We start from the raw sequence: 17,646 nt of genomic DNA, 5'->3' as shown, positions 1-17,646 counted from the left end.
AACGTGTAATTTGTGCCCATTGTATCCATTATACGTGGGGTAAGACAGATATTAAGCATCATTCAGCTAACGTAAAGATTAAATAAAACGTGCAGTCTCCAAGCACTTCAAATATAGGGACATTTATTTTGTTTCATTTAAATAGGGAAAATACGTAAAAGCAGCGGAATTAGCAATGTGATATCACGCCGTTAAACTTCATACCTTTTTTTAAATCAGAGGACTGAACTTCTAGGCTAAGTTCCAAACTTTTTCATGATTCCAATTTAAAAAAGTGACGTTGGACAGAACAAAATCAACAGCAATAGTGAAATCAGTGTTAGCGCGTGACACTTCCAGACAAATAAGCGAGATCTTTCAAAGATCCATTATTTGGTGTACCTACAGACGCTTGTAATCACAAACCGAAAAATTATTTCCATTAATTAACTTTTTTAACCTTAAGGGCATTGTCCCTGTACCTGTCTCCCAAATTACGCCCATTTTCAGTCAGTTTAAGAGAAATGCCCCAGTTTGTCACACGCAAATTATGACAGTCCTAAACAGAACTGATATGATAATTCTTGAAGGGAGGCTGAATTCTCACCAGCATTTGGCAAGAGTGGTAAACCTTGATCTCATGCCATTCGTGACCACGTCACGAAACGACATTTTCTAACAGGGTAACTCAAGATGCCGACAGTGAATTTCGCATCGCAAAAGCACCGAGCGAGGCGGCGCAGTGTTGTTTAGCACAGTGGACTTGCATTCGGGAGGAAGATGGCATACCCGCGTCCAGGCATCCTGATTTAGGTTTTCCGTGATTGCCCTAAATCGCTTCAGGCAAATGCCGGGATGGTTCCTATGACAAGGCACAGCCGACTTCCTTCCCCATCCTTCCCCAATCCGATGGGACCCATGACCTCACTGTTAGGTCCCTTTTCCCAAATCAACCAACCAACCAACCACAAAATCTTTGAGGAATGTACGGCTCCTTGACTAGCGCGACAGGTCTTCAGATTTGTAACACATGGAGCTTGTCTGGATTGCAATGCGATGCCGCGTACGTTCACCCCGGCCTCCATCCAGCCACCTACGTACGAGGGTATTCCCAAAAGTCAGGTCTTCTATGTTTTTTGTAAGTACGTAGACCTGTTTATTTCTGCAATGGTTTGCATCAGTTTACAGCTTGAACATTTATCTATTTTACGACATAATCACCATTTCTGTCGATGCATTTTTGTAGACGTTGTGGCAGTTTTTGTATGTCCATGTCATACCAGCTCGCCGCCATGCTGTTCAGAAAGTTACGAACCTCTTCTTTCACCTCGTCGTCGGACCTGAATCGCTTTCCGGCCAAATGTTCTTTTAACCTAGGGAACAGGTGATAGTCACTGGGCGCCAAGTCAGGACTAAAGGGTGGGTGGGTGATTATGTTCCACTGAAACTGTTGCAGGAGAGCAACGGTTTGCCGAGCGATGTGTGGGCGAGCGTTGTTATGGAGAATGCGTACGCCCTTGCCCGACAATCCTCTTCTCTGGTTCTGAATTGCCCGTTTGAGTTTTTTCAGAGTCTCACGGTACCTGTCAGCGTTAATTGTGGTCCCAGCGATTCAGCTCCGACGACGAGGTGAAAGAGGAGGTTCATAACTTTCTAAACAGCATGGCGGCGAGCTGGTATGACATGGGCATACAAAAACTGCCACAGCGTCTACAAAAATGCATCGACAGAAATGGTGATTATGTCGGAAAATAGCAAAATGTTCAAGCTGTAAACTGATGTAAACCATTGTAGAAATTAACAGGTCTATGTACTTATAAAAAAATATAGGAGACCTTACTTTTGGGATTACCATCGCATCTTCGCGAACTGACTCACTATGAGTTCTTAGTTAAGGCAGAAATTCCTCAAGGTCACACTCGGGGAGTGTTTGCCTCCATGGTCCAACGAATACAAGAATGCATTCGTGCCCTTTGGGATTGAGCCGTGGCGCTCGTTACTGGCGCGCCAGTCTCTTGGATGTCCATTATCGATCCTTCCATGTTTCTATCTTTGCTTGCCTTGTTGTTTTCGGCATTCGCGGGGCGAGTGGCAGTTGACGTTTGCTCGGGCGAGCTGCTGAGACGCCGCGAGGTACGATGGGGTGAAGCAACCACGTATATGTGGAGTTGGTTGTACGCGGTCTGCCGGTTCAGGAAGGAGGATATGCGTTGGCTGCCTGCCTGTTTGCTCTCCTGATTTTGCTCGCCGTGCCTTGCGACCGCCTAGTCTTGGTTGCTGCCTGGTGTATCCTACACGAGCCATACCGGGCGTCCAGCAGAAGTTAAGCAGCCTAGTGTTTCTTTTAAAGAAAAGGAGCGAATGTATAAGACCTTTTGTAACCAATTTTGGTGGCCTCTTAAGTGTGGCCTTAGCGTTTACACTGCCTTTGGGGAGAGCTAATTCTTTTAAATTTAAATAGTTGGGGTTCCCTGTCCTTTATAATCTTTTGGGGGGTTTTATTTGAATTTTCTCTTTGGTGTTCCGTCCTTGTGCTTGGTTAAATGTTTACTTGTATAGCGGGAAGTGACTCCTGGTTAAAACTCGGAGAAGGTGTTTGATGTTACTGCCGACTCCGGCATTCGCCTTTTCAATTAAGTGTTGCCATCCCTTCCAGCGACCTGGTGTCACTCCTCGTTAATTAATGCGGGTTTATGTGTACTTAATTTTGAATTGGCCATTTGAATTAATATTTTGGAGCGCAGTATAGCACTATTGCAACCTCATTGTATACCACCTTGTGCCCCGGTCTAGTACCTTAATTTTCAATGGCACGAGTTAGCTCCACTACCGGTTTTACTGATGTGCTCCCTTCAAAATCTTGTCTTGTATAAGTTTGCCCCATGTGTGTCTGGAAACACAGAGATGAGCTTTAGTGTGGCTTTAGTGCTAGTCAGTTAATGGAATCTTCATTTTGGCTTGGCTTCCACTGAAGAGTTTGAGTGGAGCGTAGTGTGTTTTGATTTGTTATTCATTTAATTACTGTAAGTTTGTTTATTTAATGGGGAGCAAGACATTTAAAGACTGTTGGTATTAACTCCCCTAGTTGCTGGGTGTTGCTAATTCACCGGCCGGTGTGGCCGAGCGGTTCTAGGCGCTACGGTCTGGAGCCGAGTGACCGCTACGACCACAGGTTCGAATCCTGCCTCGGGCATGGATGTGTGTGATGTCCTTAGGTTAGTTCTAGGCGACTGATGACCTCAGAAGTTAAGTCGCATAGTGCCTCAGAGCCATTTTTGTTGCTAATTCGTCCCAACTGGCCTACTAGTTATTCAATGGCAAGGCTGTTGATTAGTTGATTACCGTGAGTATAAATTAACGCTATTTATTTGTTGCCGAAATTGTTAAAGTGTCTGTGTCGTGATTCAATCACTAGCTACGTGTTTGAGCGAAATTGATATAAACCTTACATTGCCTCCTTAAAATTTGTTGCCAGCAGAAACTCTAAAGAGAGCTAAGTTTTGTCACTGCTTATGTCAACCTTTACTGGGAGCAATATTTCATGTAGTTAAATTTTGTCTTAAAATGTGTATTTCTCTGATGTGATAGACGAGTGATACAAGAGAAAAGCAAAGGGGCCTGGTCCTTTCTATTGTGTCCGGTTTGCAACACGTATGAGGGAACACGTCTAATACTGATACTGACAGTGGACTCCAGTTCCGAATGGAATGAAAATTTAATCATTTAATACCCTCCATGTGATGAGCATGTCCGCAAAGTTTGATAAATATTGGATCACTGCCTTCGTGTCGTATCACTTTCCATTTTTGTCGGTGAACGAAGCGAAAGACAACATTAGTGCGTTACACGCAAATGGAAAATTAGCTCCAGATGTGAAATCTCGGCACATATTTTGTCCATGTTTTCTCTCTCAATGTGACGATGGGCTGCCTGGAGAGGCAGAGAGCACTCACCTTGGTCGACGCCGATGGGCTCCCCGCACGAGTCGCAGTACTCGGCGAACATGGCGTCGAAGCAGTGCAGGCAGTAGGGGCGGCCGTCGCGCATGATGTACCGCTGCCCTCCCAGCTGGCGGTCGCACTCGAAGCACGCGAAGTGCTTCATGTGCCACGCCCGGCCCTCCGCCTCCGTGCACTCGTCCGCCAGGATGATCTGCGGGCACAGCCGGTACTCGCTGACTTCCTCTCCAACCTACACTACTGGCCATTAAAAGTGCTACACCAAGAAGAAATACAGGTGATAAGCGGGTATTCATTGGACAAATACATTATACTAGAACTGACATGTGATAGCATTTTCACGCAGTTTGGGTGCATAGATCCTGAGAAATCAGTAACCAGAACAACCACCTCTGGCCGTAATAACGGTCTTGATTCGCCTGGGCATTGAGTCAAACAGAGCTAGGATGGCGTGTACAGGTACAGCTGCCCATGCAGCTTCAACACGATACCACAGTTCATCAAGAGTAGTGACTGGCCTATTGTGACGAGCCACTTGCTCGGCCACCATTGACCAGACGTTTTCAATTGTAGAATGTGCTGGCCAGGGCAGCAGTCGAACATTTTCTGTATCCAGAAAGGCCCGTACAGGACCTGCAACATGCGCTCGTGCATTATCCTGCTGAAATGTAGGGATTCGCGGGGATCGAACTAAGGGTAGAGCCACGGGTCGCAACACATCTGAAATGTAACGTCCAGTGTTCAAAATGCCGTTAATGCGAACAAGAGGTGACCGAGACGTGTAACCAATGGCACCCCGTACCATCACGCCGGGTGATATGCCAGTATGGCGATGACGAATACACGCTTCCAATGCGTCCACCGCGATGTCGCCAAACACGGATGCGACCATCATTATGCTGTAAACAGAACCTGGATTCATCCGAAAAAATTACGTTTTGCCATTCGTGCACGCAGGTTCGTCGTTGAGTACACCATCGCAGGCGCTTCTGTCTGTGGTGCAGCGTCAGGGGTAGCCGCAGCCATGATGGTCTCCGAGCTGATAGTCCATGCTGCTGCAAACGTTTCCGAACTGTTCGTGCACATGGTTGTTGTCTTGCAAACATCCCCATCTGTTGACTCAGGGATCGAGACGTGACTGCACGATCCGTTACAGCCATGCGGATAAGATGCCTGTCATCTCGACTGCTAGTGATACGAGGCCGTTGGATCCACCACGGCGTTCCTTATTACCCTCCTGAACCCACCGATTCCATATTTTGCTAACAGTTATAGGATCTCGACCAACGCGAGCAGCAATGTCGCGCTACGATAAACCGCAATCGCGACAGGCTACAATCCGACCTTTATCAAAGTCGGTAACATGCTGGTACGCATTTTTCCTCCTTACACGAGGCAACACAAGAACGTTTCACGAGGCAACGCCGGTCAACTGCTGTTTGTGTATGAGAAATCGGTTGGAAAGTTTCCTCATGTCGGCACGTTATAGATGTCGCCACCAGCACCAACCTTGTGTGAATGCTCTGAAAAGCTAATCATTTGCATATCACAGCATCTTCTTCCTGTCGGTTAAATTTCGCGTCGCGACGCTGCTGCAAACCAAACAAGCAAATGGCCTTGCCTTCGTCTCTTCAAGGTTTTAAGCCAGGTTCATTGCAGATATCAAACGCAAATTACTCACATGCCTATGAAAAGGACGTATAAGAAAAGCCACGGAACTTTTGAAGTGGATCTGGAAGTACTGGCGGAATATCGGGTTTCAGAATCTGCAGAGCACTTGCTGGCGAACCGTACAGCGTTCTACAGCCACATGACTTTGGGGGCACCGTATGTTGGCAGTTCTGTTATGCGCCCATCAGAGCTCGCTCCAGAGGTGCTGCTACTACACTACGCTACGCAACGCTCGCTGCCTGGACGCTGGAGCCCACTTTCGATGCGGCGTCCGACCCGACGCTGCCGCGACCTGGCAGCCTTCCAGCGGGGAATGCCAGCGGCTTCGGGCCGCGCCTGCCCATGCTGGCTGCTCGCCGCCTCCCAGAATACGTAATGCCGGGGGCGGCGGGGTCCCCAGTCCGAGTGCGCAGGGCCGTGTTGTGTCCCAGATGCGATTCGCCGCAGGCGACAAGTTTAACAGCCCTGCTCTCTGGTCTAGCGGAAAGCGAACAGAGTCCCGCTCACTGTTAATAGTAGTGGTATGAGGCGCCATGGGACTACTTGCTACTACAGGGTCGTCGAAAAGTTTCGCACATCTAAAAGTGTGAGTATGTGTAGTATGTATTTTCGCCCCATAGCGTCGCACACGTTGCCTGTGACGTATACTGAAAATGGGTGCTCACGAACTCGTTTTACTACGCCTGAGCTCACTTCGCGGAGCACGTTGAGAAATGTCAGTCTCTGTTGTTATGGTAATATTTCATTCCAACAGCGTGTGACGCCTATTTTTATAGACCCGTAGGTAGGTAATCCCAAAGAAAGCAGGTGTTGACAGATGTGAAAATTACCGAACTATCAGTTTAAAATAAGTCACAGCTGCAAAATACTAACGCGAATTCTTTACAGACGAATGGAAAATTTGTAGAAGCCGACCTCGGGGATCAGTTTGGATTCCGTAGAAATGTTGGAACATGTGAGGCAATACTGACCCTACGACTTATCTTAGAAGCTAGATTAAGGAAGGGCAAACCTACGTTTCTAGCATTTGTAGACTTAGAGAAAGCTTTTGACAATGAGGACTGGAATACTCTCTTTCAAATTCTGATGGTGGCAGGGGTAAAATACAGGGAGAGAAAGGCTATTTACAATTTGTACAGAAACCAGATGGCAGTTATAAGAGTCGAGGGGCATGAAAGGGAAGAAGCGGTTGGGAAGGGAGTGAGACAGGGTTGTAGCCTGTCCCCGATGTTATTCAATCTGTATATTGAGCAAGCAGTAAAGGAAACAAAAGAAAAATTCGGAGTAGGTATTAAAATCCATGGAGAAGAAATAAAAACTTTGGAGTTCGCTGATGACATTGTAATTCTGTCAGAGACAGCAAGGGACTTGGAAGAGCAGTTGAACGGAATGGACAGTGTCATGAAAGGAGGATATAAGATGAACAGCAACAAAAGCAAAACGAGGATAATGGAATGTAGTCGAATTAAGTCGGGTGATGCTGAGGGAATTAGATTAGGAAATGAGATACTTAAAGTAGTAAAGGAGTTTTGCTATTTGGGGAGCAAAATAACTGATGATGGTCGAAGTAGAGAGGATATAAAATGTACACTGACAATGGCAAGGAAAGCGTTTCTGAAGAAGAGAAATTTGTTAACATCGAGTATAGATTTAAGTGTCAGGAAGTCATTTCTGAAAGTATTTGTATGGAGTGTAGCCATGTATGGAAGTGAAACATGGACGGTAAATAGTTTGCACAAGAAGAGAATAGAAGCTTTCGAAATGTGGTGCTACAGAAGAATGCTGAAGATTAGATGGGTAGATCACATAACTAATGAAGAAGTATTGAATAGGATTGGGGAGAAGAGGAGTTTGTGGCACAACTTGACAAGAAGAAGGGATCGGTTGGTAGGATATGTTCTGAGGCATCAAGGGATCACCAATTTAGTATTGGAGGGCGGCGTGGAGGGTAAAAATCGTAGAGGGAGACCAAGAGATGAATACACTAAGCAGATTCAGAAGGATGTAGGTTGCAGTAGCTACTGGGAGATGAAGAAGCTTGGACAGGATAGAGTAGCATGGAGAGCTGTATCAAACCAGTCTCAGAACTGAAGACCACAACAACAACAGGTAGGTAAGTTCACAGGAACAAGCCTGGAGACGTTCAGTAGGGAAGACGTAGGGGCGCTGTCAGATAGGTCACAGTTCGTAGTAATAGGCGGAAAGTCATCGAGTAAAACAGAAGTAATATCCGGCGTTCCCCAAGGAAGTGTTATAGGCCCTCTATTGTTCCTGATCTATATTAACGACATAGGAGACAATCTGAGTAGCCGTCTTAAATTGTTTGCCGATGATGCTGTCATTTACCGTCTTGTAAAGTCATCACATGATCAAAACGACTTGCAAAATTATTTAGATAAGATATCTGTATGGTGCGAAAAGTGGCAATTGACCCTGAATAAAGCAAAGTGCGAAATTATTCACATGAGTACTAAAAGAAATCAGCTAAATTTCGATTACGCGATAGGTCACACAAATCTGAGGGCTGTAAATTCAACTAAATACTTAGGGATTACAATTACAAATAACCTAAATTGGAACGACCACATAGATAATATTGTGGGTAGAGCAAACCAAAGACTGCGATTCATTGGCAGAACACTTAGAAGGTGCAACAGGTCTACCAAAGAGACTGCTTACACTACGCTTGTCCGCTCTATTCTGGAGTATTGCTGTACGGTGTGGGATCCGCATCAGGTGGGACTGACGGATGACACTGAAAAAGTACAAAGAAGGACAGCTCGTTTTGTATTATTGCGAAATAGGGGAGATAGTGTCACAGACATGATACGTGAATTGGAATGACAATCATTAAAACAAAGGCGTTTTTCGTTGCGACGGGATCTTCTCATGAAATTTCAATCACCAGTTTTCTCCTCCGATTGCGAAAACATTCTACATAGGGAGAAATGATCATCACGATAAAATAAGAGAAATCAGGGCTCGCACGGAAAAATTTAAGTGCTCGCTTTTTCCCGCGTGCCGCTCGAGAGTGGAACGGTAGAGAGACAGCATGAAGGTGGTTCATTGAACCCTCTGCCAGGCACTTTATTGTGAATAGCAGAGTAATCACGTGGATGTAGATGTAGATCCTTTATAGATGACTAGCTGAGTACCAACCGTTGCATGGGTATTTATTTATTCTACTCTTCTACCAGTCAATCTCCTCCATCCTCCTCTCACCGTCCATCTTCTCCTGCACCCCCTCTTTGTCCATCTCCTATATCCTCTCCCTCCATCCACCACCTCCATTCCCCACCCGCACGGTCTCTCCACCTCCTCCTGCCCCCTCTCTATTAGTCTCTTCCTGTCCAATCTCTCCGTTCATGGTTCCTCCCTCTCTGTCCATAGGGTCCTCCCTGCTTATCTCTTATAGATATCACGCACACTCGAGAAGGAGGCTGATGTTTCTGAAATTAAGCTAATGTGGAGCCATCGCAAAACTGTACGAGATTGAAGTAAAGCACGATTTCCATTTATTTTGTTATGGATCTGCTTAATCTAATAAAACATGTCCAAACGTGTATCTGCATTAATTTTCCGGATAATCCAGAGAAGCAAAGATAATTTTACAAGTAAATTTGTTTACCTTCCACTAAGAATGTAGAAACGTTTACGTCATTGTTCGCAACTGTTAGTGAGTTGTTTCAGTCGTTTCGTAACCTTGAAACGAGTTAGGTTTCTGTTTTGTTCAGCGAAAGAACATAATAACAACATCATTGTATTTAATTGAAACCACACAGTAACTGTTGTAGTTTGTAGATAATTTATGAAAAAGGCATGTCTTTCAAATTTACGACAGAGGAATATGCCGAAATGTTGTTTCTTTATGGCAAATGTGATGGTAATGCTATGGCTGCAGTTAACGAATATTGCGTACGTTATCCGGCTACAGAAGAATGCTGAAGATTAGATGGGTAGACCACATAACTAATGAGGAAGTATTGAATAGGATTGGGGAGAAGAGAAGTTTGTGGCACAACTTGACCAGAAGAAGGGATCGGTTGGTAGGACATGTTCTGAGGCATCAAGGGATCACCAGTTTAGTATTGGAGGGCAGCGTGGAGGGTAAAAATCGTAGAGGGAGACCAAGAGATGAATACACTAAGCAGATTCAGAAGGATGTAGGTTGCAGTAGGTACTGGGAGATGAAAAAGCTTGCACAGGATAGAGTAGCATGGAGAGCTGCATCAAACCAGTCTCAGGACTGAAGACCACAACAACAACATCCGGCTCGGAGGATTCCGAATTCACGAACCATTAGCGGAGTCTTTCGAATGTTACGGGAGACAGGTTCTCTACCTAGCGTTCATAATCAGTACGAGCACTCGATACGTGAAGACGATCGAGAGGATATTATGGATGCTGTTCAACGTAGTCCGGGTACCAGTACAATAACTTCTGTTAAAAACTTCGTGCAACTGTCTGGAATTAAAAAAAAACTAATTGAGTCAAGTAGTTAATAAATTAAAATTTTTACGAAATTACGTCTTTGCTTCTCTGGATGTTCTGGAAAACTACTGCAGAAACACGTCCGGGACCTGTTTTATCAGATTCACTAGATCAATAACAACAAAATAAGTGGGAATCGTGATTTACTTTAATCTCTTAGAGTTTTTCGATGGCTTCATAATTGCGAAGTTGCTAAATTTCAGGCAAAATCTTTTATTAGCCGTAACTCCGTAACTAAACATTTGCCCACCTATGTTTATATGAACTTTTTTCTCTAGTTTTACTTGTAGAATACCATATTAAATTATTTGCGTATTTTCGAGAATCACCCTGTATGTCATACGTCAACATCATGTATTATGCTATGAGACCAAGACGCTAATGTGTTCGATTATATATTTTTGTTAAAATAAGGCTATTTCGACGTGATTGCCATCTTCATGTTATTTTAGTTTTACTTGTAGAATAACACGTCGAAGTATTTGCATGAGAACCGTGTATAAAATGAGCTGTAGTGAGAGAGGGAGTCAGATCATCCTTAGCCTGGCTGGTTAACACCTTTTGGAATTTACGACCTTTGTGCAGGGTGATGTTGCAACCCATATTGCTTCACGCGTGAAAGATGTCTGCAGACCTCGTTTGGTGAGGTTCGCCTGCTGAGCCGTCATGCTTGGCCTCCCACGTCCCCAGACCTCAGACCGTGTGATTATTGGTTGTGGGGTTGCCTGAAGTCGCAAGTCTAGCGCGATCGTCCGACCTCATTAGGGACGCTAAAAGACAACATCCGCCGGCAGCGTCTCACCATACCAACTGACATGCTGTGAAGTGCTCTTCACAAATTGTCCCTTGTCTGTATATATTGCTGCTGAATGACGATCGACATGAAGAGCACACTCAATGTTCGCGCCTTACCGCCTTCGAGAACCGCCTTGCAGTGGGGCTCACGAGAGATACGGGCCCCGCAACGAACTTTGTGATGTCACCTTGCCCGCCGCACTGCGCGAACGCTCGGTTCCGTGCAGTCTGTCAATGGAAAAGTACTTGAGGACAATATTATGGAAATTGAAGAGGATGTAGATGAAGATGAAATGGGAGATACGATACTGCGTGAAGAGTTTGACAGAGCACTCAAAGGCCTGAGTCGAATCAAGGCCCCGGGAGTAGACAACATTCCATTAGAAGTACCGACAGCCTTGGGAGAGCCAGTCCTGACAAAACTCTACCATCTGGTGAGCAAGATGTATGAGACCGGCGAAATACCCTCGGACTTCAAGAAGAATATATTAATTCCAATCCCAAAGAAAGCAGGTGTTGACATATGTGAAAATTACCGAACTATCAGTTTAATAAGTCACAGCTGCAAAATACTAACACGAATTCTTTACAGACGAATGGAAAAACTAGTAGAAGCGGACCTCGGGGAAGATCAGTTTGGATTCCGTAGAAATGTTGGAACATGTGAGGCAATACTGACCCTACGACTTATCTTAGAAGCTAGATTAAGGAAAGCCAAACCTACGTTTCTAGCATTTGTAGACTTGGAGAAAGCTTTTGACAATGTTGACTGGAATAGTCTCTTTCAAATTCTTAAGGTGGCAGGGGTAAAATACAGGGAGAGAAAGGCTATTTACAAATTGTACAGAAACCAAATGGCAGTTATAAAAGTCGAGGAGCACAAAAGGGAAGCAGTGGTTGGGAAGGGAGTGAGACAGGGTTGTAGCCTCTCCCCAATGTTATTCAATCTGTATATTGAGCAAGCAGTAAAGGAAACAGAAGAAAAGTTCGGAGTAGGTATTGAAATCCATGGAGAAGAAATAAAAACTTTGGAGTTCGCTGATGACATTGTAATTCTGTCAGAGACAGCAAGGGAGTTGGAAGAGCAGTTGAACGGAATGGACAGTGTCTTGAAAGGAGGGTATAAGATGAAAATCAACAAAAGCAAAACGAGGATAATGGAATGTAGTCGAATTAAGTCGGGTGATGCTGAGGGAATTAGATTAGGAAATGAGACACTTAAAGTAGTAAAGGAGTTTTGCTATTTGGGGAGCAAAATAACTGATGATGGTCGAAGTAGAGAGGATATAAAATGTAGACTGGCAATGGCAAGGAGAGCGTTTCTGAAGAAGAGAAATTTTTTAACATCGAGTGTAGATTTAAATGTCAGGAAGTCGTTTCTGAAAGTATTTGTATGGAGTGTAGTCATTTATGGAAGTAAAACGTGGACGATAAATAGTTTAGACAAGAAGAGAATAGAAGCTTTCGAAATGTGGTGCTACTGAAGAATACTGAAGATTAGGTGGGTAGATCACATAACTAATGAGGAAGTATTGAATAGGATTGGGGAGAAGAGAAGTTTGTGGCACAACTTGACTAGAAGAAGGGATCGGTTGGTCGGACATGTTCTGAGACATCGAGGGATCACCAATTTAGTATTGGAGGGTAGTGTGGAGGGTAAAAATCGTAGAGGGAGACCAAGAGATGAATACAGTAAACAGATACAAAAGGATGTAGGTTGCAGTAGGTACTGGGAGAGGAAGAAGCTTGCACAGGATAGAGTAGCATGGAGAGCTGGTGGCAGTTGACGCTAAATAACGAAAAGTGTGAGGTGACCCACATGAGTTCCAAAAGAAATCCGTTGGAATTCGATTACTCGATAAATAGTACAATTATCAAAGCTGTCAATTCAGTTAAGTACCTGGGTGTTAAAATTACGAACAAGTTCAGTTGGAAAGACCACATCGATAATATTGTGGGGAAGGCGAGTCAAGGGTTGCGTTTCATTGACAGGACACTTAGAAGATGCAACAAGTCCACTAAAAAGACAGCTTACACTACACTCGTTCGTCCTCTGTTAGAATATTGCTGCGCGGTGTGGGATGCTTACCAGGTGGGATTGACGGAGGGCATCCAAAGGGTGCAAAAAAGGGCATCTCGTTTTGTATTATCACGTAATAGGGGAGAAAGTGTGGCAGATATGATACGCGAGTTGGGATGGCAGTCATTAAAGCAAAGACGTTTTTCATCGCGGCGAGATCTATTTACAAAATTTCAATCACCAACTTCCTCTTCAGAATGCGAAAATATTTTGTTGAGCCCAACCTACATAGGTAGTCATGATCATCAAAATAAAATAAGAGAAATCAGAGCTCGAACAGAAAGGTTTAGGTGTTCGTTTTTCCCGCGCGCTGTTCGAGAGTGGAATGGTAGAGAGATAGTATAATTGTGGTTCGATGAGCCCTCTGCGAAGCACTTAAATGTGAATTGCAGAGTAATCATGTAGATGTAGATGTAGAAACCAGCTTCAGGACTGAAGACCACAACAACAACAACAACGGAAAAGTATCCGTTAAAGGTCTTAACTTTGTGGTATGCTATTGACAGCTTGCATGCATTTAAACGCGCAATTAAGAATTATTCAACTAGTCTGAAATACTCGCTCCCCACCGGAAACGGCTGCAGTCACTCGTAAGACGTGTAGTGTCACGTGGTGTGGCATATGCGCCGCCGCCTACCTTTCACGGAGGCCTCGCCTTGCAGGCTGTGACGTCAGACGGCGACAGGACTCCTCAATGGCCCGTGAGAGTAACGTACAGAGGAATGTAGCACTGGAGGTTTTACTCCGAAGCTACCTGCAGGTGAGCAAGCCTAAGGGACGGCGAAATGGGGAAAAAACCACTTCTCCGATTTTCATGTTTTAAAAATTCTTACCGGTATATAAGACTTTGCCACATCGTTTTATGAACTTATTTCTTCCTTAAAAGCGTTACTTACGTCGTGAAAAAAGAAAAAGTCTACTTTTCGTTTCGCGTGATTTCTTAGTTTCGTAACGCTTCCCAACCGATTTTGAAGAAAGTATGCGGCTAAAGAATCTGATTTTTGTACACGTGGTAGTGCAACATCTTAGCTTCGTATTGAATCATTTATCTTTCCATATTTCTTAACAGTCATTGTGAAATGATGCTATTTGTCAACGTTGTGCACTTGATTTACAAATCTTGTAGTGAAAAAGTTATGTAGCGGTTAGCTTACTGTTAGATCCGTTTTAGACCATACATTGTTGGGAATGAAATGTAGCTAAAAGTACCAAAAAGTTTTTGAAATGATAATGATACTGATATCTGTCTCTGGTCTCAAGTAATGCGAGCTATTCAGTGGCGTCAGTGCCGCGTCCGCAAGCCACGGAGTTCGCGCGGTTACAGCTTGGTTTAGTGTAGTCATATAATGCAGCACCGAAAAAAAAATTAATTACTAGTGATCAGCGCAGACCTAGTGTCGGTCCGTCTTATTATTTTAATGGTCTCATTCTCTAGATAAATCCAAATGTATAAGAATTTTTCCCTAGGCTACTGGACAATTCATCTGCTATGCTTTTATAATTGGCCACACGTTGCATCACAAAAGACAAACAATTATTTGTCATCAACATCCTACAATTAGTATGATGTACATTTCGTATTTCGAACTAAAAGATAACTGAAGCGCAATTCTGTAGTCTCGTTGTCTACTTTGACAGAAAAAATAATGGAGAGTTAATGAAACTACTGTAGATCGGCACAGATGTACGTTTCATTGTTCTTCATTGTTTTTTTTTTTCTTCCTTGGCGGGCTGCGCTGCACTGTCAAGGTAATCCCCACTCTTTGGCTAAATGGCTGGCGGGAGGCCAAATAAATAAATTTAAAAAGATCTCCACCCTTCGACAGCTGACAAGCAAGTCAGTAGAAAACGCAGCTGCAGTCAACAGTTGCTCGCCTTTATCTAGTCTGTGCTGTCGTGTAGAACAACGTCTTCACTCTTTTATTGGTATTGTTTTGACTCTGCAGTAACTCGTCGAGTTTTGAAGTACAGAAGAACTAGGAGGTTATGGATTCATCCTATGAATAGCGACAGACATTTAGGAGAGTTTTTTTCTTTATATGAAGAACTTAAAAACTATCCTGAAAAATTTTATTCAGATTACAGAATGAATCATAATACATTTCAGTATCTGCTGCAGAACATTCAAGACAAAATTTCTAAACAGAACACAAATTTTCGCAGAAGTATAACAGCAGAAGAAAAATTGTGTATAACGATAAGGTAAGATTCGTTAGTACAGACTTTTTGGTTTGCAGTAGAACTTTGTACAGCATTCGCCACCTCCAGTTAATTGTAGTCATGCTTTTGTATTTTAAATTTCACAAAGGCTAACCTCTGAGGGGAAGAGAGTTTATGGGACTCCTGAGAATCATTAGGAAGTAATTAGCTTCGTCATTTTGGGTAATGTCTTGCGGTGCCTTCAACGAAGAATCGCAGAAATACTCCTTCAGAATTTTCCAACTTTTTTCTTCTTTTTTATTCATGATGCAGCGCTTGGCAGTGGTGATGGTTCATCATGTGGAGCCACTGATGACCTCACAGAATTCTTTTCATTACCTTGTAAGATAGACAGATTGATAGGCGAAGAGTTTTGAGATAATGCCCTTTGACTCAGTGGTTCTATTTCCACTGATAAGGAACTGCCACAGCATGACTTTACAATGCATTATCATCTGGTAGGGACACATTTCCGTCCCTCAGTGACACTCATATCTGTCTCCGTTTACAAGTAAATGCGAACTATTCAGTGGCGGCAATGCCGCGATCGCTGGCAAGCTATTGTTGTAAATGCATGTAAATACGGTAGATTAAATAAATGAAATAAAAGTAATTTCGCATGTATCATCATAATAAACGTAATTTTTCCTCACTGATTGTGAAATGTGAGGTAACATCTTAAAATAAAAGACGTGTGCAGTCACACTTGTGAAGAAAGCAGAAGGGAGACGTGTGATGCATGTACTGCAGAAGCTGTTGTGCTGCTCCACAGGCTCGCGCCTGCGGTCGGCTCGCGCCGGCAATATTAAACACTCGGGATGTCGCCGGCTCGGCTCCGGGAGGCTCACGCCGTGTCGGCGCGGCCCGGCCGCCAGTGTGAACACCGCAATTCAAAACCATGTGTTTGATATCGAAGCGGGCGGCGGCCCGGCCAGGCTGGGCTCGGCCCGGCCGGCAGTGTGAACGCAGCCTATACAGTCAACCGCGCCTGCCGAGTCAACCGCGCCTGCTCGGCAGGCGTCGCGCGAGCCGCCAGCTGACCTCTGTCCGTGTCTACTCACCTCGTCGCAGGCGGAGCAGCGCGGCTTGAGCGTCTCGGCGTGGTGTCGGCCGCAGTAGAGGCGGCCGTCCTTCCAGAAGTAGATGAGGTCGACCAGCAGCTCGCGGCAGACGCAGCAGGTGAAGCAGGCGGGGTGCCAGCACGCGGCGGGCCCGGCGCGCGACGCGAACACCGCCATGTCGCCGCCAGACAGCGGCTCCTCACACTGCAACACGCCACGGCGCGGCCCTCACTCCACTGTCACACTGCCACTGTACTGCTCCAGGCGGAGCCGCAGCAAGGGCGACGTCACTTTGGCTGTCATCATTCGACAGTTGATAAATGTCATATTACCGTCTCGAGCTGCTGGTAAAAAGCTTTATTTATACAACAAGTTTCAGTCGTCTGACCATCATCGGGTTCCTAAACAGAAGTGCCAAAGAAAATGGTACAGGCATGCGTTTTCAAATATAGAGGCATGTAAACGGACAGAATACGACGCTGTGGTCGACAACGCCTACATAAGACGCCAAGTGCCTGGCGCAATTGTTAGATCGTTTGCTGCTGCTACAATGACAGGTTATCAAGTTTTAAGTGAGTTTGAACGCGGTGTTACAGTCGGCGCGCGAGCGGTGGGACACAGCCTCTCCGGGGTAACGATGAAGTGGGCATTTTCCTGTACGACCATTTCACGAGTATACCGTGAATGTCATGAATCCGGTAAAACATCAAATCTCCGATATCGCTGCTGCCGGAAAAAGATCCTGCAAGAACGGGACCCACGATGACTGAAGAGAACCGTTCAGCGTGACAGAAGTGTGGTGTCACCGCCAGACACCACACTTGCTAGGTGGTAGCCTTTAAATCGGCCGCGATCCCTTAGTATACGTCGGACCCGCGTGTCGCCACTATCAGTGATTGCAGACTGAGCGCCACCACGCGGCAGGTCTAGAGAGACTCCCTAGCTCTCGCCCCAGTTGTACAGCCGACTTAGCCAGAGATGAATCACTGTCTACATATGCTCTCATTTGCAGAGACGACAGTTGAGCATAGCCTTCAGCTACGTCATTTGCTACGACCTAGCAAGCCGCCATATTCAGTTACTGTAATGACTACTTTCAAGAATGTATTCTGAACAGATAATATTGTGAATCATGTACCGTCAAGAGCGACATTCATCATTAATGGATTAAAGTTAAGTATGAAACTAATTACTTCCGCTTTCTGAATTCTCATTCCTTGTCATGTTCCAGACCTCACGTCAGTATAGTTCTTCCCTCCTCACGCCAGCCTGCGTGAGCTAAAACGCGTGCATTTCGGCCTCCACTCGTAACACGGCGTTGGCTCTTCTGCTAACACAAAAGTTACAGTCGGCGCACCAGCGGTGGGACACATTCTCCGAGGTAGCGATGAGGTGGGGATTTTCCTATACG

The 17,646-nt window shown here is 44.9% G+C and overlaps 1 protein-coding gene across 1 annotated transcript in view; it reads right to left on the bottom strand.

Moving 5' to 3' along the window:
- The window catches only part of LOC126485062 (protein prickle-like), a 103,772-nt gene that overhangs the window by 24,054 nt on the left and 62,072 nt on the right, over positions 1-17,646 (bottom strand). Inside the window, exons 5-6 of the mRNA XM_050108663.1 lie at positions 16,236-16,439; positions 3,933-4,131 (exon numbers count right to left, since the gene is read on the bottom strand). Coding sequence (XP_049964620.1) covers positions 3,933-4,131; positions 16,236-16,439 — 403 coding nt within the window. The remainder of the gene's footprint in view (positions 1-3,932; positions 4,132-16,235; positions 16,440-17,646) is intronic.

The sequence above is a fragment of the Schistocerca serialis genome, chromosome 6, assembly GCF_023864345.2.
Source record: "Schistocerca serialis cubense isolate TAMUIC-IGC-003099 chromosome 6, iqSchSeri2.2, whole genome shotgun sequence".
Lineage (NCBI taxonomy): Eukaryota > Metazoa > Arthropoda > Insecta > Orthoptera > Acrididae > Schistocerca > Schistocerca serialis.
The sequence above is the reverse complement of the archived record's forward strand: the minus strand, read 5'-3'. Positions and strand labels throughout refer to the sequence as shown.